Source organism: Eleutherodactylus coqui, unplaced genomic scaffold, assembly GCF_035609145.1.
Source record: "Eleutherodactylus coqui strain aEleCoq1 unplaced genomic scaffold, aEleCoq1.hap1 HAP1_SCAFFOLD_133, whole genome shotgun sequence".
NCBI lineage: Eukaryota > Metazoa > Chordata > Amphibia > Anura > Eleutherodactylidae > Eleutherodactylus > Eleutherodactylus coqui.
This window is the reverse complement of record NW_027102555.1, coordinates 157,676-179,085: the sequence shown is the minus strand read 5'-3', so window position 1 is coordinate 179,085 and position 21,410 is coordinate 157,676. Positions and strand designations below refer to the sequence as shown.

General features: G+C 64.0%; 1 protein-coding gene across 2 annotated transcripts in view; it reads left to right on the top strand.

Moving 5' to 3' along the window:
• The window catches only part of DNHD1 (dynein heavy chain domain 1), a 200,812-nt gene extending 179,850 nt beyond the window's left edge, over positions 1-20,962 (top strand). For both annotated transcript variants that reach the window (XM_066588928.1, XM_066588927.1), the window contains 4 exons: positions 157-248; positions 517-666; positions 17,792-18,684; positions 20,389-20,962. In XM_066588928.1, coding sequence (XP_066445025.1) covers positions 157-248; positions 517-666; positions 17,792-18,684; positions 20,389-20,733 — 1,480 coding nt within the window. In that variant the 3' untranslated portion in view covers positions 20,734-20,962. The remainder of the gene's footprint in view (positions 1-156; positions 249-516; positions 667-17,791; positions 18,685-20,388) is intronic.
• The last annotated feature ends 448 nt before the right edge of the window (positions 20,963-21,410 follow it).

Here is a 21,410-nt window from a genome sequence, read left to right as displayed (position 1 = left end):
CCCAGAGTCTAGAATCATTTATGGGGGTCATTGTTTACTGGAAATAAGGTTCATCTTGCTGTGCCGATGCAAAAAAAGCAAGAAAAGTCTGAGCCCCAGTCCCTGAGGGTGGGAGTTGTGATGTGTGCACTGATCTTGTCTCTTGACTCTCCTCAGGGGTCACCGGGATCTGAAGAATGTTCTGCATGCTGCGAGGATGGTGATGGCGCAGTATCAGGACTGCAGCGAGGCTCTATCCTTCATCACAGGTAAGCGCTCCACTGACAGCAGTGTCCCCCAACGAAGGTCCCAGTCATTACTCAGCGCCCTTATGTCTTCAGCACTGCAACACAAATCCCTGAGCTGCATAGATGGCGGTCATAATTTAACGAGATTACAGCATTTCAGAGGCGACATCCAAGACCGCTCCTGATCCCGGTCTCCTTTGTAGACATGTTGCGCCGTCATCTCCTCATCATCACTTTCCTGTCTACTACAGAAGCCTCTATGTTTTTCCACTCTCTATTCTCCTTCAAGGTGCTGTCATATATGGAGGTCACATTGTAGAAGATGAAGATGCCCAGAGTGTCATGGCGGTGGTCCAGCATTGCCTCCAAGAATTAGATCAGCCAGGCAGCCAAGGACATTCTCACATGATGGCAGTACTGTTGGCGGGTGGTGGCCCTGGTAAGTCATGCCTGGTAAGGCAATACTCTCCACCTGGTCTTACTCCGCCTCTGCACTGTCTCCCACTTCACGAACTCCCTTCTCCCCCTCTTGGATCACAACCTCCTCTCTTTCTCCAGCTGGCACTTTAGCATCTCCCCAGACACCCCCTTCCCCACCTATCACACTTCTAGGAACCTCCAGTCTGTCCGCACCCAACAGTCCACCAAGACCATCCACTCCTCCCTATCCCTTATTCCTCTCCTCTCATGCCCCAATCTGGCAGCTGAACACTACCACACCCCCCTTAGCTGTGCCTATGGATGAAGCGGCACCCCCTGTGACCCAAGCTGTCCACCACAGACCATGGCAACCCTGGCTCATGCCCCAAACGTTCTTCATCCGGCAGTGCTCTAGGTGTGCTGAATGTCTGTAGTGCAAATACAAACAGCCTGCAGACATCACCCACTTCAAATGTATGCTCAAAACTTACAACCTCAAACACGTTTATTTTCCCTCCCTCATTTCCTTACTACCCCACAACCCTAAACGACTCTTCCACTCCTTCCACTCCCTCCTCAGCCCCAAAGAACAGCGCCCCCCCCTTGGCAGACCTCCTCCTCAGGCCACTCTCACCTCCTCCTCAGGCCCCTCTCCCCTCACCCCTTCTCCTCCTCAGGCCCCTCTCCCCTCACCCCTTCTTCTCCTCAGGCCCCTCTCCCCTCACCCCTTCTCCTCTGTCCCCTCATCCTTCCTCCCCCTCAGGCCCCTCTCCCCTCACTCATCCTCCTCCTCAGGCCCCTCTCCTTCTGCCCATCCTCCTCCTCAGGCTCCTCTTTCCTCGCCCCTCCTCCCCCTCAGGCCCCCCTCCCCTCAACCCTTCCTCCCCCTCAGGCCCCCCTCCCCTCACCCCTTCCTCACCCTCAGGCCCCTCTCCCCTTCCTCCCCTCAGGCCCCCCTCCCCTCCACCCTTCCTCCTCCTCAGGCCCCTGGCCCCCCTCCCCTCATACTTTCCTCACCCTTTCCTCACCCTCTCCTCACCCTCAAGCACCTCTCCCCTCACCCCTTCCTCACCCTCAGGCCCCTCTCCCCTTCCTCCCCTCAGGCCCCCCTCCCCTCCACCCTTCCTCCTCCTCAGGCCCCTGGCCCCCCTCCCCTCATACTTTCCTCACCCTCTCCTCACCCTCAGGCCCCTCTCCCCTCACCCCTTCCTCCCCTCTCCCCTCACCCCTTCCTCCCCTCTCCCCTCACTCCTTCCTCCCCTCGCCCCTCCTCCGGTCCCTCTTCCCTCGGCCCTCCTCCGGTCCCTCGCCCTTCCTTCGGTCCCCTCCTTCGGTCCCTCTCCCCTCCTTCGGTTCCTCTCCCCTCCTTCGGTCCCTCTTCCCTCGCCCCTCCTTCGGTCCCTCTCCCCTCCTTCGGTCCCTCTCCCCTCCTTCGGTCCCTCTCCCCTCCTTCGATCCCTCTCCCCTCGCCCCTCCTTCGGTCCCTCTCCCCTCCTTCGGTCCCTCTCCCCTCGCCCCTCCTTCGGTCCCTCTCCCCTCGCCCCTCCTTCGTTCCCTCTCCCCTCGCCCCTCCTTCGGTACCTCTCCCCTCCTCCGGTACCTCTCCCCTCGCCCTTCCTCCGGTACCTCTCCCCACGCCCCTCCTCCGGTCCCTCTCCCCTCGCCCCTCCTCCGGTCCCTCTCCCCTCCTCAGGTCCCTCCCCCCTCGCCCCTTCTCAGGTCCCTCTCCCCCGTTGCACCTCCTCCGGTCCCTCTCCCCCGTCGCACCTCCTCCGGTCCCTCTCCCCAGTCGCACCTCCTCAGGTCCCTCTCCCCAGTCGCACCTCCTCAGGTCCCTCTCCCCAGTCGCACCTCCTCAGGTCCCTCTCCCCAGTCGCACCTCCTCAGGTCCCTCTCCCCAGTCGCACCTCCTCAGGTCCCTCTCCCCAGTCGCACCTCCTCAGGTCGCTCTCCCCCGTCGCACCTCCTCCGGTCGCTCTCCCAAGTCGCACCTCCTCCGGTCCCTCTCCCCAGTCGCACCTCCTCCGGTCCCTCTTCCCCGTCGCACCTCCTCCGGTCCCTCTTCCCCGTCGCACCTCCTCCGGTCCCTCTCCCCAGTCGCACCTCCTCCGGTCCCTCTCCCCCGTCGCACCTCCTCCGGTCCCTCTCCTCAGTCGCACCTCCTCCGGTCCCTCTCCCCAGTCGCACCTCCTCCGGTCCCTCTCCCCAGTCGCACCTCCTCCGGTCCCTCTCCCCAGTCGCACCTCCTCAGGTCCCTCTCCCCAGTCGCACCTCCTCCGGTCGCTCTCCCCCGTCGCACCTCCTCCGGTCGCTCTCCCAAGTCGCACCTCCTCCGGTCCCTCTCCCCAGTCGCACCTCCTCCGGTCCCTCTTCCCCGTCGCACCTCCTCCGGTTCCTCTTCCCCGTCGCACCTCCTCCGGTCCCTCTCCCCAGTCGCACCTCCTCCGGTCCCTCTCCCCCGTCGCACCTCCTCCGGTCCCTCTCCTCTCCTCAGGTCCCTCCCCCCTCGCCCCTTCTCAGGTCCCTCTTCCCCGTCGCACCTCCTCAGGTCCCTCTCCCCAGTCGCACCTCCTCCGGTCCCTCTCCCCAGTCGCACCTCCTCCGATCCCTCTCCCCAGTCGCACCTCCTCCGATCCCTCTCCCCAGTCGCACCTCCTCCGATCCCTCTCCCCAGTCGCACCTCCTCCGGTCCCTCTCCCCAGTCGCACCTCCTCCGGTCCCTCTCCCCAGTCGCACCTCCTCCGGTCCCTCTCCCCAGTCGCACCTCCTCCGGTCCCTCTCCCCAGTCGCACCTCCTCCGGTCCCTCTCCCCAGTCGCACCTCCTCCGGTCCCTCTCCCCAGTCGCACCTCCTCCGGTCCCTCTCCCCAGTCGCACCTCCTCCGGTCCCTCTCCCCAGTCGCACCTCCTCCGGTCCCTCTCCCCAGTCGCACCTCCTCCGGTCCCTCTCCCCAGTCGCACCTCCTCCGGTCCCTCTCCCCAGTCGCACCTCCTCCGGTCCCTCTCCCCAGTCGCACCTCCTCCGGTCCCTCTCCCCAGTCGCACCTCCTCCGGTCCCTCTCCCCAGTCGCACCTCCTCCGGTCCCTCTCCCCAGTCGCACCTCCTCCGGTCCCTCTCCCCAGTCGCACCTCCTCCGGTCCCTCTCCCCAGTCGCACCTCCTCCGGTCCCTCTCCCCAGTCGCACCTCCTCCGGTCCCTCTCCCCAGTCGCACCTCCTCCGGTCCCTCTCCCCAGTCGCACCTCCTCCGGTCCCTCTCCCCGTCGCACCTCCTCCGGTCCCTCTCCCCCGTCGCACCTCCCCCGGTCCCTCTCCCCCGTCGCACCTCCCCCGGTCCCTCTCCCCCGTCGCACCTCCTCCGGTCCCTCTCCCCCGTCGCACCTCCTCCGGTCCCTCTCCCCCGTCGCACCTCCTCCGGTCCCTCTCCCCCGTCGCACCTCCTTCGGTCCCTCTCCCCCGTCGCACCTCCTCCGGTCCCTCTCCGCTCCCTAGCCCCTCTCCCGGTCCCTCTCCGCTCCCTAGCCCCTCTCCCGGTCCCTCTCCGCTCCCTAGCACCTCTTCCGGTCCCTCTCCCCTCCTCCGGTCCCTCTCCCCTCCTCCGGTCCCTCTACCCTCCTCCGGTCCCTCTCCCCTCTACCCTCCTCCGGTCCCTCTCCCCTCTACCCTCCTCCGGTCCCTCTCCCCTCCTCCGGTCCCTCTCCCCTCTACCCTCCTCCGGTCCCTCTCCCCTCGCCCCTCCTCCGGTCCCTCTCCCCTCGCCCCTCCTCCGGTCCCTCTCCCCTCGCCCCTCCTCCGGTCCCTCTCCCCTCCTCCGGTCCCTCTCCCCTCCTCCGATCCCTCGCCCCTCCTCCGATCCCTCTCCCCCGTCGCACCTCCTCCGGTCCCTCTCCCCCGTCGCACCTCCTCCGGTCCCTCTCCCCCGTCGCACCTCCTCCGGTCCCTCTCCCCCGTCGCACCTCCTCCGGTCCCTCTCCCCCGTCGCACCTCCTCCGGTCCCTCTCCCCCGTCGCACCTCCTCCGGTCCCTCTCCCCCGTCGCACCTCCTCAGGTCCCTCTCCCCCGTCGCACCTCCTCAGGTCCCTCTCCCCCGTCGCACCTCCTCCGGTCGCTCTCCCAAGTCGCACCTCCTCCGGTCCCTCTCCCCAGTCGCACCTCCTCCGGTCCCTCTTCCCCGTCGCACCTCCTCCGGTCCCTCTCCCCAGTCGCACCTCCTCCGGTCCCTCTCCCCCGTCGCACCTCCTCCGGTCCCTCTCCCCTCCTCAGGTCCCTCCCCCCTCGCCCCTTCTCAGGTCCCTCTTCCCCGTCGCACCTCCTCAGGTCCCTCTCCCCAGTCGCACCTCCTCCGGTCCCTCTCCCCAGTCGCACCTCCTCCGGTCCCTCTTCCCCGTCGCACCTCCTCCGGTCCCTCTCCCCAGTCGCACCTCCTCCGGTCCCTCTCCCCCGTCGCACCTCCTCCGGTCCCTCTCCCCTCCTCAGGTCCCTCCCCCCTCGCCCCTTCTCAGGTCCCTCTTCCCCGTCGCACCTCCTCAGGTCCCTCTCCCCAGTCGCACCTCCTCCGGTCCCTCTCCCCAGTCGCACCTCCTCAGGTCCCTCTCCCCAGTCGCACCTCCTCAGGTCCCTCTCCCCAGTCGCACCTCCTCCGGTCCCTCTCCCCAGTCGCACCTCCTCCGGTCCCTCTCCCCAGTCGCACCTCCTCCGGTCCCTCTCCCCAGTCGCACCTCCTCCAGGCCCTCTCCCCAGTCGCACCTCCTCCGGTCCCTCTCCCCAGTCGCACCTCCTCCGGTCCCTCTCCCCCGTCGCACCTCCTTCGATCCCTCTCCCCCGTCGCACCTCCTCCGGTCCCTCTCCCCCGTCGCACCTCCTCCGGTCCCTCTCCCCCGTCGCACCTCCTCCGGTCCCTCTCCCCCGTCGCACCTCCTCCGGTCCCTCTCCCCCGTCGCACCTCCTCCGGTCCCTCTCCCCCGTCGCACCTCCTCCGGTCCCTCTCCCCCGTCACACCTCCTCCGGTCCTTCTCCGCTCCCTAGCACCTCTCCCGGTCCCTCTCCCCTCCTCCGGTCCCTCTCCCCTCCTCCGGTCCCTCTCCCCTCCTCCGGTCCCTCTACCCTCCTCCGGTCCCTCTCCCCTCGCCCCTCCTCCGGTCCCTCTCCCCTCGCCCCTTCCCTCTCCCCTCGCCCCTCCTCCGGTCCCTCTCCCCTCGCCCCTCCTCCGGTCCCTCTCCCCTCGCCCCTCCTCCGGTCCCTCTCCCCTCCTCCGATCCCTCGCCCCTCCTCCGATCCCTCTCCCCCGTCGCACCTCCTCCGGTCCCTCTCCCCCGTCGCACCTCCTCCGGTCCCTCTCCCCCGTCGCACCTCCTCCGATCCCTCTCCCCCGTCGCACCTCCTCCGATCCCTCTCCCCCGTCGCACCTCCTCCGGTCCCTCTCCCCCGTCGCACCTCCTCCGGTCCCTCTCCCCCGTCGCACCTCCTCCGGTCCCTCTCCCCCGTCGCACCTCCTCCGGTCCCTCTCCCCCCGTCGCACCTCCTCCGGTCCCTCTCCCCCCGTCGCACCTCCTCCGGTCCCTCTCCCCCCGTCGCACCTCCTCCGGTCCCTCTCCCCCCGTCGCACCTCCTCCGGTCCCTCTCCCCCCGTCGCACCTCCTCCGGTCCCTCTCCCCCCGTCGCACCTCCTCCGGTCCCTCTCCCCCCGTCGCACCTCCTCCGGTCCCTCTCCCCCCGTCGCACCTCCTCCGGTCCCTCTCCCCCCGTCGCACCTCCTCCGGTCCCTCTCCCCCGTCGCACCTCCTCCGGTCCCTCTCCCCCGTCGCACCTCCTCCGGTCCCTCTCCCCCGTCGCACCTCCTCCGGTCCCTCTCCCCCGTCGCACCTCCTCCGGTCCCTCTCCCCCGTCGCACCTCCTCCGGTCCCTCTCCCCCGTCGCACCTCCTCCGGTCCCTCTCCACTCCCTAGCCCCTCTCCCGGTCCCTCTCCACTCCCTAGCCCCTCTCCCGGTCCCTCTCCCCTCCTCCGGTCCCTCTCCCCTCCTCCGGTCCCTCTCCCCTCCTCCGATCCCTCTCCCCTTCTCCGGTCCCTCTCCCCTCGCCTTTCCGCCGGTCCCTCTCCCCTCGCCCCTCCTCCGGGCCCTCTCCCCTCCTCCGATCCCTCTCCCCTCGCCCCTCCTCCGATCCCTCTCCCCTCCTCCGATCGCTCTCCCCACGCCCCTCCTCCGGTCCCTCTCCCCTCGCCCCTCCTCCGACCCCTCTCCCCTCCTCCTCTGGTCCCTCTCCCCACTCCCTCTGGTCCCTCTCCCCTCCTCCTCTGGTCCCTCTCCCCTCTCCCCTCCTCCTCTGGTCCCTCTCCCCTCCTCCTCTGGTCCCTCTCCCCTCTCCCCTCCTCCTCTGGTCCCTCTCCCCTCCTCCTCTGGTCCCTCTCCCCTCTCCCCTGGTCCCTCTCCCCTCCTCCTCTGGTCCCTCTCCCCTCCTCCTCTGGTCCCTCACCCCTCCTCCTCTGGTCCCTCACCCCTCCTCCTCTGGTCCCTCTCCCCTCCTCCTCTGGTCCCTCTCCCCTCCTCCTCTGGTCCCTCCCCCCTTCTCCTCTGGTCCCTCTCCCCTCCTCCTCTGGTCCCTCTCCCCTCCTCCTCTGGTCCCTCTCCCCTCCTCCTCCGGTCCCTCTCCCCTCCTCCTCCGGTCCCTCTCCCCTCGCCCCTCCTCCTCCGGTCCCTCTCCCCTCGCCCCTCCTCCTCCGGTCCCTCTCCCCTCGCCCCTCCTTCTCCGATCCTTCGCCCCTCGCCCCTCCTCCTCTGGTCCCTCTCCCCTCATGCCTTCTCCACCTCAGGCCCCTCTCCCCTTGCACCTCCTCCTCCGGCCCCTCTCCCCTTCCACCTCTTCCTCCGGCCCCTCTCCTCTCACACTTGCTCCTCAGGCAACTCTCCGCTCGCACCCCCTTCTTGGGTACTCTCTCTTTGCACCTCCTCCGATCCCTCTCCCCTTGAACCTCCTCTGCTCCCTCTGGCCCCTTGCTCCTCACCCCTTCTCTTCCTCAGGCCCCTCTCCCCTCATGCCTTCCCCTCCTTAGGCCCCTCTCCCCTAACCCCTTCCTCCTCCTCAGACCCCTTTCCCCTCACCCTTTCCTCACCCTCAGGCCCCTCACCCCTTCCTCGCCCTCAGGCCCCTCTCCACTCACCCCTTCCTGCCCTCACCCCTTTCTCCCCTAACCCCTTTCTCCCCTCACCCCTTCCTCCCCTTACCCCTTCCTCCCCTCACCCCTTCCTCCCCCTCAGGCCCCCCTCCCCTCACCCCTTCCTCCCCCTCAGGCCCCCCTCCCCTCACCCCTTCCTCCCCCTCAGGCCCCCCTCCCCTCACCCCTTCCTCCCCCTCAGGCCCCCCTCCCCCTTTCCTCACCATCAGGCCCCTCTCCCCTCACCCCATCCTCACCCTCAGGCCCCTCTCCCCTTCCTCCCCCTCAAGCCCCCCTCTCCTTCCTCCCCCTCAGGCCCCACTCCCCTCCACCCTTCCTCCCCCTCAGGCCCCCCTCCCCTCCCCCTCTCCTCACTTCAGGCCCCTCTCCCCTCGCCCCTCCTCCTCCGGTCCCTCTCCCCTCGCCCCTCCTTCTCCGATCCTTCGCCCCTCGCCCCTCCTCCTCTGGTCCCTCTCCCCTCATGCCTTCTTCACCTCAGGCCCCTCTCCCCTTGCACCTCCTCCTCCGGCCCCTCTCCCCTTCCATTTCCTCCTCCGGCCCCTCTCCTCTCACACTTGCTCCTCAGGCAACTCTCCGCTCGCACCCCCTTCTTGGGTACTCTCTCTTTGCACCTCCTCCGATCCCTCTCCCCTTGAACCTCCTCTGCTCCCTCTGGCCCCTTGCTCCTCACCCCTTCTTTTCCTCAGGCCCCTCTCCCCTCATGCCTTCCCCTCCTTAGGCCCCTCTCCCCTAACCCCTTCCTCCTCCTCAGACCCCTTTCCCCTCACCCTTTCCTCACCCTCAGGCCCCTCACCCCTTCCTCACCCTCAGGCCCCTCTCCACTCACCCCTTCCTGCCCTCACCCCTTTCTCCCCTAACCCCTTTCTCCCCTCACCCCTTCCTCCCCTTACCCCTTCCTCCCCTCACCCCTTCCTCCCCCTCAGGCCCCCCTCCCCTCACCCCTTCCTCCCCCTCAGGCCCCCCTCCCCTCACCCCTTCCTCCCCCTCAGGCCCCCCTCCCCTCACCCCTTCCTCCCCCTCAGGCCCCCCTCCCCCTTTCCTCACCATCAGGCCCCTCTCCCCTCACCCCATCCTCACCCTCAGGCCCCTCTCCCCTTCCTCCCCCTCAAGCCCCCCTCTCCTTCCTCCCCCTCAGGCCCCACTCCCCTCCACCCTTCCTCCCCCTCAGGCCCCCCTCCCCTCCCCCTCTCCTCACTTCAGGCCCCTCTCCCCTCACCCCTTCCTCCCCTCTCCCCTTCCTCCCCTTGCCCCTCCTCTGGTCCATCTCCCCTACTTCGGTCCCTCTCCCCTCGCGCCCCTCCTCCAGTCACTCTCCCCTCCTTCGGTCCCTTTCCGATCACCCCTCCTTCGGTCCCTCTCCCCTCCTTCGGTCCCTCTCCCCTCCTCCGGTCCCTCTCCCCTCGCCCCTCCTCCGGTCCCTCTCCCCTCCTTCGGTCCCTCTCCCCCGCCCCTCCTTCGGTCCCTCTCCCCCGCCCCTCCTCCAGTCCCTCTCCCCTCGCCCCTCCTCCGGTCCCTCTCCCCTCGCCCCTCCTCCGATCCCTCTCCCCTCCTCCGGTCCCTCTCCCCTCTGGTCACTCTCCCCTCCTCCTCCTGTCCCTCACCCCTCTTCCGGTCACTCTCCCCTCGCCCCTCTTCCTCCGGTCCCTCTCCCCTCTTCCTCCGGTCCCTCTCCCCTCTTCCTCCGGGCCCTCTCCCCTCCTCCGGTCCCTCTCCCCTCACGCCTCCTCTGGTCCCTCTCCCCTCGCGCCTCCTCCGGTCCCTCTCCCCACGCGCCTCCTCCAGTCCCTCTCCCCTCCTCCGGTTCCTCTCCCCTCGCGCCTCCTCCGGTCCCTCTCCCCTCCTCCTCTGGTTCCTCTTCCCTCTCCCCTCCTGCTCTGGTCCCTCTCCCCTCCTCCTCTGGTCCCTCTCCCCTCCTCCTCTGGTCCCTCTCCCCTCCTCCTCCGATCCCTCTCCCCTTGCCCCCCCTCCTCCGGTCCCTCTCCCCTCCTCCGATCCCTCTCCCCTCACGCCTTCTCCACCTCAGGCCCCTCACCCTTCCTCCCCATCCGTTTTCTCAGGCCCCTCTCCCCTTGCACCTCCTCCTCCGGCCCCTCTCCTCTCGCACTTGCTCCTCAGGCAACTCTCTCTTTGCACCTCCTCCGATCCCTCTCCCCTTGAACCTCCTCTGCTCCCTCTCCCCTTCGGCCCCCCTCCCCTCCCTCCCCTTAGGCCCCCCTCCCCTCCCTCCCCTTAGGCCCCCCTCCCCTCCACCCTTCCTCCCCCTCAGGCCCCTCTCCCCTCACCCCTTCCTCCCCTCTCCCCTCACCCCTTCCTCCCCTTGCCCCTCCTCTGGTCCCTCTCCCCTCCGGTCCCTCTTCCCTCCTTCGGTTCCTCTCCTTTCCATCGGTCCCTCTCCCCTCCTCCGGTCCCTCTCCCCTCCTTCAGTCCCTCTCCCCCGCCCCTACTCCAGTCCCTCTCCCCTCGCCCCTCATCCGGTCTCTCGCCCCTCCTCCAGTCCCTCTCCCCTCCTCCAGTCCCTCTCCCCTCCTCTGATCCCTCTCCCCTCGCGCCTCCTCTGATCCCTCTCCCCTCGCGCCTCCTCCAATCCCTCTCCCCTCGTGCCTCCTCCAATCCCTCTCCCCTCGCGCCTCCTCCGATCCCTCGCGCCTCCTCCGATCCCTCTCCCCTCCTCAGGTCCCTCTCCCCACGCCCCTCCTCAGGTTCCTCTCCCCTCGCACCTCCACCGACCCCTCTCGCCCCTCCTCCGGTCCCTCTCCCTCGCCCCTCCTCCGATCCCTCTCCCTCGCCCCTCCTCCGATCCCTCTCCCTCGCCCCTCCTCCGGTCCCTCTCCCCTCGCCCCTCCTCCGGTCCCTCTCCCCTCGCCCCTCCTCAGGTCCCTCTCCCCTCGCCCCTCCTCAGGTCCCTCTCCCCTCGCCCCTCCTCAGGTCCCTCTCCCCTCGCCCCTCCTCAGGTCCCTCTCCCCTCGCCCCTCCCTCGCACCTCCTCCAATCCCTCTCCCCTCGCACCTCCTCCGATCCCTCTCCCCTCCTCCGATCCCTCTCCCCTTGCACCTCCTCCGATCCCTCTCCCCTCGCACCTCCATCGATCCCTCTCGCCCCTCCTCTGGTCCCACTCCCCTTGCCCCACCTCAGGTCCCTCTCCCTCGCCCCTCCTCCGGTCCCTCTCCCTCACCCCTCCTCCGGTCCCTCTCCCTCGCCCCTCCTCCAGTCTTTCTCCCTCGCCCCTCCTCCAGTCCCTCTCCCTCGCCCCTCCTCCAGTCCCTCTCCCTCGCCCCCCCTCAGGCCCCTCTCCCCTCACCCCTTCCTCCCCTCTCCCCTTCCTCCCCTTGCCCCTCCTCTGGTCCCTCTCCCCTCCTTCGGTCCCTCTCCCCTCCTTCGGTTCCTCTCCTTTCCTTCGGTCCCTCTCCCCTCCTCCGGTCCCTCTCCCCTCCTTCGGTCCCTCTCCCCCGCCCCTACTCCAGTCCCTCTCCCCTCACCCCTCATCCGGTCTCTCGCCCCTCCTCCAGTCCCTCTCCCCTCCTCCAGTCCCTCTCCCCTCCTCCGGTCCCTCTCCCCTCGCGCCTCCTCTGGTCCCTCTCCCCTCGCGCCTCCTCCGGTCCCTCTCCCCTCGCGCCTCCTCCGATCCCTCTCCCCTCGCGCCTCCTCCGATCCCTCTCCCCTCGCGCCTCCTCCGATCCCTCTCCCCTCGCGCCTCCTCCGATCCCTCTCCCCTCGCGCCTCCTCCGATCCCTCTCCCCTCGCGCCTCCTCCGACCCTCTCCCCTCGCGCCTCCTCCGATCCCTCTCCCCTCGCGCCTCCTCCGATCCCTCTCCCCTCGCGCCTCCTCCGATCCCTCGCGCCTCCTCCGATCCCTCGCGCCTCCTCCGATCCCTCTCCCCTCGCCCCTCCTCAGGTCCCTCTCCCCACGCCCCTCCTCAGGTTCCTCTCCCCTCGCACCTCCACCGACCCCTCTCGCCCCTCCTCCGGTCCCTCTCCCTCGCCCCTCCTCCGATCCCTCTCCCTCGCCCCTCCTCCGATCCCTCGCCCCTCCTCCGGTCCCTCTCCCCTCGCCCCTCCTCCGGTCCCTCTCCCTCGCCCCTCCTCAGGTCCCTCTCCCTCCTCAGGTCCCTCTCCCCTCCTCAGGTCCCTCTCCCCACGCCCCTCCTCAGGTCCCTCTCCCCACGCCCCTCCTCAGGTCCCTCTCCCCACGCCCCTCCTCAGGTCCCTCTCCCTCGCACCTCCACCGACCCCTCTCGCCCCTCCTCCGGTCCCTCTCCCTCGCCCCTCCTCCGATCCCTCTCCCCTCGCCCCTCCTCAGGTCCCTCTCCCCTCCTCAGGTCCCTCTCCCCTCGCCCCTCCTCAGGTCCCTCTCCCCTCGCCCCTCCTCAGGTCCCTCTCCCCTCGCCCCTCCTCAGGTCCCTCTCCCCTCCTCAGGTCCCTCTCCCCACGCCCCTCCTCAGGTCCCTCTCCCCACGCCCCTCCTCAGGTCCCTCTCCCCACGCCCCTCCTCAGGTCCCTCTCCCCACGCCCCTCCTCAGGTCCCTCTCTCCTCGCACCCTCCACCGACCCCTCTCGCCCCTCCTCCGGTCCCTCTCCCTCACCCCTCCTCCGGTCCCACTCCCTCGCCCTCCTCCGGTCCCTCTCCCTCGCCCCTCCTCCGGTCCCTCTCCCTCGCCCCTCCTCCGGTCCCTCTCCCTCGCCCCTCCTCAGGTCCCTCTCCCTCGCCCCTCCTCATGTCCCTCTCCCCTCGCCCCTCCTCAGGTCCCACTCCCCTTGCCCTACCTCCGGTCCCTCTCCCTCACCCCTCCTTCGGTCCCTCTCCCTCGCCCCTCCTCCAGTCCCTCTCCCTCGCCCCTCCTCCAGTCCCTCTCCCTTCCTCAGGTCCCTCTCCCTCGCCCCTCCTCCAGTCCCTCTCCCCTCCTCAGGTCCCTCTCCCTCGCCCCTCCTCATGTCCCTCTCCCCTCGCCCCTCCTCAGGTCCCTCTCCCTCGCCCCTCCTCATGTCCCTCTCCCCTCGCCCCTCCACAGGTCCCTCTCCCCTCGCCCCTCCTCAGGTCCCTCTCCCCTCGCCCCTCCTCAGGTCCCTCTCCCCTCGCCCCTCCTCAGGTCCCTCTCCCCTCCTCAGGTCCCTCTTCCCTCGTCCCTCCTCAGGTCCCTCTCCGCACGCCCCTCCTCAGGTCCCTCTCTGCACGCCCCTCCTCAGGTCCCTCTCTGCACGCCCCTCCTCAGGTCCCTCTCTGCACGCCCCTCCTCAGGTCCCTCTCTGCACGCCCCTCCTCAGGTCCCTCTCCGCACGCCCCTCCTCAGGTCCCTCTCCGCACGCCCCTCCTCAGGTCCCTCTCCCCACGCCCCTCCTCAGGTCCCTCTCCCCACGCCCCTCCTCAGGTCCCTCTCCCCACGCCCCTCCTCAGGTCCCTCTCCCCACGCCCCTCCTCAGGTCCCTCTCCCCACGCCCCTCCTCAGGTCCCTCTCCCCACGCCCCTCCTCATGTCCTTCTGCCCTCGCCCCTCCTCAGGTCCCTCTCCCCACGCCTGTCCTCAGGTCCCTCTCCTCTCGCCCCTCCTGAGGTTCCTCTCCCTCGCACCTCCATCGATCCCTCTCGCCCCTCCTCTGGTCCCACTCCCCTTGCCCCACCTCCGGTCCCACTCCCCTTGCCCCACCTCCGGTCCCTCTCCCTCGCCCCTCCTCCGGTCCCTCTCCCTCGCCCCTCCTCCGGTCCCTCTCCCTCGCCCCTCCTCCGGTCCCTCTCCCTCGCCCCTCCTCCGGTCCCTCTCCCTCGCCCCTCCTCCGGTCCCTCTCCCTCGCCCCTCCTCCGGTCCCTCTCCCTCGCCCCTCCTCCGGTCCCTCTCCCTCGCCCCTCCTCCGGTCCCTCTCCCTCCTCCGGTCCCTCTCCCTCGCCCCTCCTCCGGTCCCTCTCCCTCGCCCCTCCTCCGGTCCCTCTCCCTCCTCCGGTCCCTCTCCCTCCTCCGGTCCCTCTCCCTCGCCCCTCCTCCGGTCCCTCTCCCTCGCCCCTCCTCAGGTCCCTCTCCCTCCTCCGGTCCCTCTCCCTCGCTCCTCCTCCGGTCCCTCTCCCTCGCCCCTCCTCCGGTCCCTCTCCCTAGCCCCTCCTCCGGTCCCTCTCCCTAGCCCCTCCTCCGGTCCCTCTCCCTAGCCCCTCCTCCGGTCCCTCTCCTCGCCCCTCCTCCAGTCCCTCTCCCTCGCCCCTCCTCAGGTCCCTCTCCCTCGCCCGGTCCCTCTCCCTCGCCCGGTCCCTCTCCCTCGCCCCTCCTCCGGTCCCTCTCCCTCGCCCCTCCTCCGGTCCCTCTCCCTCGCCCCTCCTCCGATCCCTCTCCCTCGCCCCTCCTCCAGTCCCTCTCCCTCGCCCCTCCTCCAGTCCCTCTCCCTCGCCCCTACTCCAGTCCCTCTCCCCTCCTCAGGTCCCTCTCCCTCGCCCGGTCCCTCTCCCTCGCCCCTCCTCAGGTTCCTCTTCCCTCGCCCCTCCTCAGGTCCCTCTCCCCTCCTCAGGTCCCTCCCCTCGCCCCTCCTCAGGTCCCTCTCCCCTTGCCCCTCCTCAGGTCCCTCTCCCCTCCTCAGGTCCCTCTTCCCTCGCCCCTCCTCAGGTCCCTCTCCCCTCCTCAGGTCCCTCCCCCTCGCCCCTCCTCAGCTCCCTCGCCCCTCCTCAGGTCCCTTTCCCCTCGCCCCTCCTCAGGTCCCTCGCCCCTCTTCTGGCCCTCGCCCCTCGCCCGGTCCCTCTCCCCTCCTTCGGTCCCTCGTCCCTCCTCTGGTCCCTCTCCCCTCCTCCGGTCCCTCTGCCCTCGCCCCTCCTCCGGTCCCTCCCCCCCTCCTCCGGTTCCTCCCCCCTCGCTCCTCTTCCGGTCCCTCTCCCCTCGCCCCTCCTCCTCCGGTCCCTCTCCTCGCCCCTCCTCCTCCGGTCCCTCTTCCCTCCTCCTCCGATCCGTCCCCTCATGCCTTCTCCACCTCAGGCCCCTCACCCTTCCTCCCCATCCGCTTTCTCAGGCCCCTCTCCCCCTCGCACCTCCTCCCTCCGACCCCTCGCACCTCCTCCTCCGGCCCCTCTCCCCTCGCACCTGCTCTCAGGCAACTCTCCCCTTGCACCCCCTTCTTGGGTACTCTCCCTTCGCACCTCCTCTGATCCCTCTCTGCTGAACCTCCTCCAGTCCCTCTTCCCTCCTTCTCCTCAGGCCCCCCTCCGCTCACCCCTTCCTCGCCCTCAGGCCCCCTCTCCCTTCCTCCCCCTCAGGACCCCCCTCCCCTCCTCCCTTCCTCCCCCCCAGGCCCCCCCCTCTCCTCCCCCTCAGGCCCCCCCCCCCCCCTCCCCCTCCCCCCCTTTCCTCCCCCTCAGGCCCCCCCTCCCCTCCCCCTTTCCTCCCCCTCAGGCCCTCCTCCCCTCACCCTTTCCTCGCCCTCAGGTCCCACTCCCCCTCACCCCTTCCTCGCCCTCAGGCCCCTCTCCCCTTCCTCTTCCTCAGGCCCCCTCCCCTTCCTCCCCCCTCAGGCCCCCCCTCCCCTCACCCCTTCCTCCCCCTCAGGCCCCCCCTCCCCTCCCTTTTTCCTCCCCCTCAGGCCCTCCTCCCCTCACCCTTTCCTCCCCCTCAGGTCCCACTCCCCTCACCCCTTCCTCACCCTCAGGCCCTCTCCCCTTCCTCTTCCTCAGGCCCCCCCTCCCCTCACCCCTTCCTCGCCCTCACCCCTTCCTCGCCCTCAGGCCCCTCTCCCCTCACCCCTTCCTCCCCCTCAGGCCCCCCTCCCCTCAAGCCCCTTTCCCTTCCTCCCCCTCAGGCCCCCTCCCTCACCCTTTCCTCACCCTCTCCTCACGCTTAGGCCCCTCTCTCCCCTCACCCTCTCGTCACGCTCAGGCCCCTCTCCCCTCACCCCTTCCTCCCCTCTCCCCTCCTCCGGTCCCTCTCCCCTCCTGTGGTCCCTCTTTCCTTGTCCCCCTCACCCCTTCCTCCCTCCCCTCACCCCTTCCTCCCTCTCAGGCCCCCTCCCCTCCCCCCCTTCCTCCCCCTCAGGCTCCGCTCCCTCCCCCCTTCCTCCCCCCTCCGGACCCTTACCCCTCCCACCCCTCCCCTCTCCCTCCTCCCCCCTCTCCCCTCCCCCCCCCTCCTGTCCCCTTCCTCTTCCCTCCTCTCCCCCCCCCTCTTCCCTCCTCTCCCCCCCCTCTTCCCTCCTCTCCCCTCCCTCTTCCCTCCTCTCCCCTCCCTCTTCCCTCCTCCCCCTTCCCTCCCCCCTCCCTCCCCCGCCCTTATACTCCAGAGCTGCACTCACTATTCTGCTGGTGGAGTCCTTGTTTACATACATTACTTATCCTCTACTGATCCCGAGTTACATCCTGTATTATACCCCAGAGCTGCACTCACTATTCTGCTGGTGGAGTCCTTGTGTACATACATTACTTATCCTGTACTAATCCTGAGTTACATCCTGTATTATACTCCAGAGCTGCACTCACTATTCTGCTGGTGGAGTCACTGTATACATACATTACTTATCCTGGTATTATACTCCAGAAGCTGCACTCACTATTCTGCTGGTGGAGTTACTGTGTACATACATTACTTATCCTGTACTGATGCTGAGTAACATCCTGTATTATACTCCAGAGCTGCGCTCCCTATTCTGCTGGTGGAGTCACTGTGTACATATATTACTTATCCTGTACGGCTCCTGAGTTACATCCTGTATTATACTCCAGAGCTGCACTCACTATTCTGCTGGTGGAGTCACTGTGTACATACATTACTTATCCTGTACGGCTCCTGAGTTACATCCTGTATTATACTCCAGAGCTGCGCTCACTATTCTGCTGGTGGAGTCACTGTGTACATAATTACTTATCCTGTACTGCTCCTGAGTTACATCCTGTATTATACTCCAGAGCTGCACTCACTATTGTGCTGCTGGTGGAGTCACTGTGTACATCCATTACTTATCCTGTACTGATCCTGGGTTACATCCTGTATTATTCTCCAGAGCTGCACTCACTATTCTGCTGGTGGAGTCCTTGTGTACATACATTACTTATCCTGTACTGCTCCTGAGGTACATCCTGTATTATACTCCAGAGCTGCACTCACTATTCTGCTGGTGGTGGAGTCACTGTGTACATACATTACTTATCCTGTACTGATCCTGAGTTACATCCTGTATTACACCCCAGAGCTGCACTCACTATTCTGCTGGTGGGCTCACTGTGTACATACATTACTTATCCTGTACTGACCCTGAGTTACATCCTGTATTATACTCCAGAGCTGCGCTCACTATTCTGCTGGTGGAGTCACTGTGTACATAGATTACTTATCCTGAACTGATCCTGAGTTACATCCTGTGTTATACTCCAGAGCTGCGCTCACTATTCTGCTGGTGGAGTCACTGTGTACATACATTACTTATCCTGTACTGATCCTGAGTTACATCCTGTGTTATAATCCAGAGCTGCACTCACTATTCTGCTGGTGGAGTCACTGTGTACATACATTACTTATCCTGTACTGATGCTGAGTAACATCCTGTATTATACTCCAGAGCTGCGCTCCCTATTCTGCTGGTGGAGTCACTGTGTACATATATTACTTATCCTGTACGGCTCCTGAGTTACATCCTGTATTATACTCCAGAGCTGCGCTCACTATTCTGCTGGTGGAGTCACTGTGTACATACATTACTTATCCTGTACTGCTCCTGAGTTACATCCTGTATTATACTCCAGAGCTGCACTCACTATTCTGCTGGTGGTGGAGTCACTGTGTACATACATTACTTATCCTGTACTGATCCTGAGTTACATCCTGTATTATACCCCAGAGCTGCACTCACTATTCTGCTGGTGGAGTCACTGTGTACATACATTACTTATCCTGTACTGCTCCTCAGTTACGTCCAGTATTATACTCCAGAGCTGCACTCACTGTTCTGCACCTGTGATTTAACTCGTGTGTTGCTGGATGTGGGGAGAGTTGTTGCGTTTCTGTGATCTTCTGTTCTGTATTTCAGGCTCCTGGATGCGGGTAGTGAGGCAGTTGTTGCAGAAGTTACTCTTGATAGGGGACTCAACAGCTCTGGGTCTAACTGAGGGTCTGAAGAACACGACTACCAAGATCCATGGGCACAAGATTCTCTCTGACCTGCTTGTCACGCAAGACATCTGGACCTCCCACCGAAGGAGAGCTGGAACACACGAAGCTCGCCTCCAGTGCGGCTCCTCAGGCCATGAAGGCTCCTGGAGTAGAACGTCTTGTGTGTCTTCTGGGAGTCCTAAGTCTGCAGCCGTAGGTAACACACTCAGCCAGTGCCTGGCCCTTCTGCTGGAACTGGAAGATGAGCAACAGAGGGCGGACACTGGAGACCTAAAGGGTTGTAGACCGTTGCCAGGACTGGACACCAGACGTATTCCTGCCTCCATGACCGATATACAAACCGCATCCTCAGAGTGGCCAAAACAGGCAGAGAAGGAGAAGCCACCGTTCGCCACTACTCGGGAGCAACCAGACGGATTGTCCAAGCCACGTCCTCTGCTACGTTTCCTCCTTGGTGAGTGGAAGCTGCTATGCACCCTGCTCCAATCCACCATTAAAGAGATGAGAGAGGTTGCTTCTTCCTGCCTCTGCCAGAGGTGTCAGAGAATAAGGACGGTACTGAGTGAGGGCCATGTGCCGCCGTGGTGGAACGTCTACTCTCCAGCCTCTCCCATTACTCTGCAGGCCTGGATCCAGAGCCTACACGTGCGCCTCAAGCTTCTCTCCACCTACATTTCCCAATCCTCACCATTCAACATCTCCTATAATATGAGTGTCTTCCGGCATCCGAAACGCCTTCTTCACAGCCTCCTGCAGGAACAAGCACTGGAGGACCACAGAGCGCTGGAGTGTTACCATCTACAAGTGCAGGTACAAGGACCACTGACCACCACTTCAAGTATTTAATGGGCATTAAGACCAGATTCTTAGAATAGATGTTGGTGGCGATGGAGAGGTGGTAGGTTGTAGTCTTGTCTGTAGAGATGGGAGTGGAGAGGAGGTAGTAAGTTGTAGTTATGTGTATAGATGGTGGTAGTAGAAAAGAGGTAGGTTGTAGTCATGTATGTAGAGATGGTGGTGATGGGGAGGAGGTAGGCTGTTGTCTTGTCTATAGAGATGGTGGAAAGCAGCTGGGTTGCAGTCTTGTCTGTAAAGATGATGGTGGTGAAGAGGAGGTAGGTTGTAGTCTGGTCTTTGGAGATGATGGTGATGGAGAGGAAGTAGGTTTCAGTCTTGTCTGTAGAGATGGTGGGGAGGAGGTAGGTTGTAGTCTTGTCTTTAGAGATAATGGTGGAGAGGAGGTAAGTTGTAGTCATGTCTGTATAGATGGTGGTGATGGAGAGAAGGTAGGTTGTAGTCTTGTCTGGAGACATGGTGGTGATAGAGGGGAGGTAGGTTGTAGTCTGATCTTTAGAGATGGTGGGGAGGAGGTAGGTTGTAGTCTGATCTGTAGAGATGGTGGGGAGGAGGTAGGTTGTAGTCATGTCTGTATAGATGGTAGTGGTAAAGAGGTAGGTTGTCGTCATGTCTGTATAGATGGTGGTGGTGAAGAGGAGGTAAGTTGTCATGTCTGTATAGATGGTGGTGGTGAAGAGGAGGTAAGTTGTGATGTCTGTATAGATGGTGGTGGTGAAGAGGAGGTAGGTTGTAGTCATGTCTGTATAGATGGTGGTGAAGAGGAGGTAGGTTGTAGTCATGTCTGTATAGATGGTGGTGGTGAAGAGGAAGTAGGTTGTAGTCATGTCTCTATAGATGGTGGTGGTGAAGAGGAAGTAGGTTGTAGTCATGTCTCTATAGATGGTGGTGGTGAAGAGGAGGTAGGTTGTAGTCATGTCTCTATAGATGGTGGTGGTGAAGAGGAGGTAGGTTGTCGTCATGTCTGTATAGATGGTGGTGAAGAGGAGGTAGGTTGTCGTCATGTCTGTATAGATGGTGGTGAAGAGGAGGTAGGTTGTCGTCATGTCTGTATAGATGGTGGTGAAGAGGAGGTAGGTTGTCGTCATGTCTGTATAGATGGTGGTGAAGAGGAGGTAGGTTGTCGTCATGTCTGTATAGATGGTGGTGGTGAAGAGGAGGTAGGTTGTCGTCATGTCTGTATAGATGGTGGTGGTGAAGAGGAGGTAGGTTGTCGTCATGTCTGTATAGATGGTGGTGGTGAAGAGGAGGTAGGTTGTAGTCATGTCTGTATAGATGGTGGTGAAGAGGAGGTAGGTTGTCGTCATGTCTGTATAGATGGTGGTGAAGAGGAGGTAGGTTGTCGTCATGTCTGTATAGATGGTGGTGAAGAGGAGGTAGGTTGTCGTCATGTCTGTATAGATGGTGGTGAAGAGGAGGTAGGTTGTCGTCATGTCTGTATAGATGGTGGTGGTGAAGAGGAGGTAGGTTGTAGTCCTGTCTGTATAGATGGTGGTGAAGAGGAGGTAGGTTGTCTTGTTAGATGAAGACCACTTTTCGATGACCTTTTTGAGTGGTCGTCTTGGTTCGTATATACATCTCAGGCTGCGGGTTGCTTTGTTTTCCGGAGTTGTATCTCGTGACTCCGCCCCCTTCATTGTCCTGTTCTGTAATTGGCAGGTGTCTGGCAGACCGTCGCCCTCACCACGACCCACGGGGCTCTCACTGGTTGGGATACATCTGCGTCACGCCCTCTGGGATACTCGTCTGAATTTACTACAAGCGACTCTGTCCCCACAGCTCTGCACCGTCCCCACGGTCCACGTCTCCGCAGTGCCAGAAACTAGCAAGGCCAAGGGTCCGGAGCCTGCGCTGTCACGGTACTTGTGCCCTCTCTACACCCAGGGGGACCCTGGGGGCCACCTGCAGCACCACGGGAGCCCACTGCTGCTCCTCCCCCTTCCCACCAATGTGCCCTCCTGTGTGTGGAGCCAGCGCTGCGTTCACGCCCTCAGTCTACTGTAACATCAGAGCAACGATGAGGACATCACTAACTCTGGAAACAAGAGGAGGGATGAAGAGCGGCGCGAGGAGGACGCAACAATACAGTAGAATGCAATAAGAGGGTATTATATTATACTTTAAGTGCTCAAACCATCGTTAGTTCGAGTCCCCTCAGAGGACTAAAGAAAAATACGTAAAAATTAGGAAAAAAAGTAAATATTTTAATTAGTGAAAATAAAGAATAAAACAAAAAAAAATGTAACACTTCCTTTTCCAAATTTATAATTAAAAACAAACAAACAAAACATATATATGGCACCGCTGCGTCCATAAAGGTCTGACCACCAGAAAACAAAAAATGCACCCCAGAATTGCACTTTCTTAGCCACCCCGTGTCAGAAAAACAAAATGTAATAAAATAAGCGATCCAAAAGTCCTATGAACTCCAAAACGGTAGCAACAGAAACTACAGGACGTCCCACAAAAGGCGAGCCGCTGACCAAAATCACAAAGTTCTGGGGGCAGAAAATATAATCTTAGGAAAAGCACAAAATTATTTAGTGTTTACGCGGCACCAGTGGAGAGCGCCGCCGCCTGGTGGCACAGGAACACACCAGAGGTTACAGGCCCCCCCTCCTCGCATATATCTATATTACACTTAAGTTTGGCACCATGAAGCAATTCCAGCAACATCATTG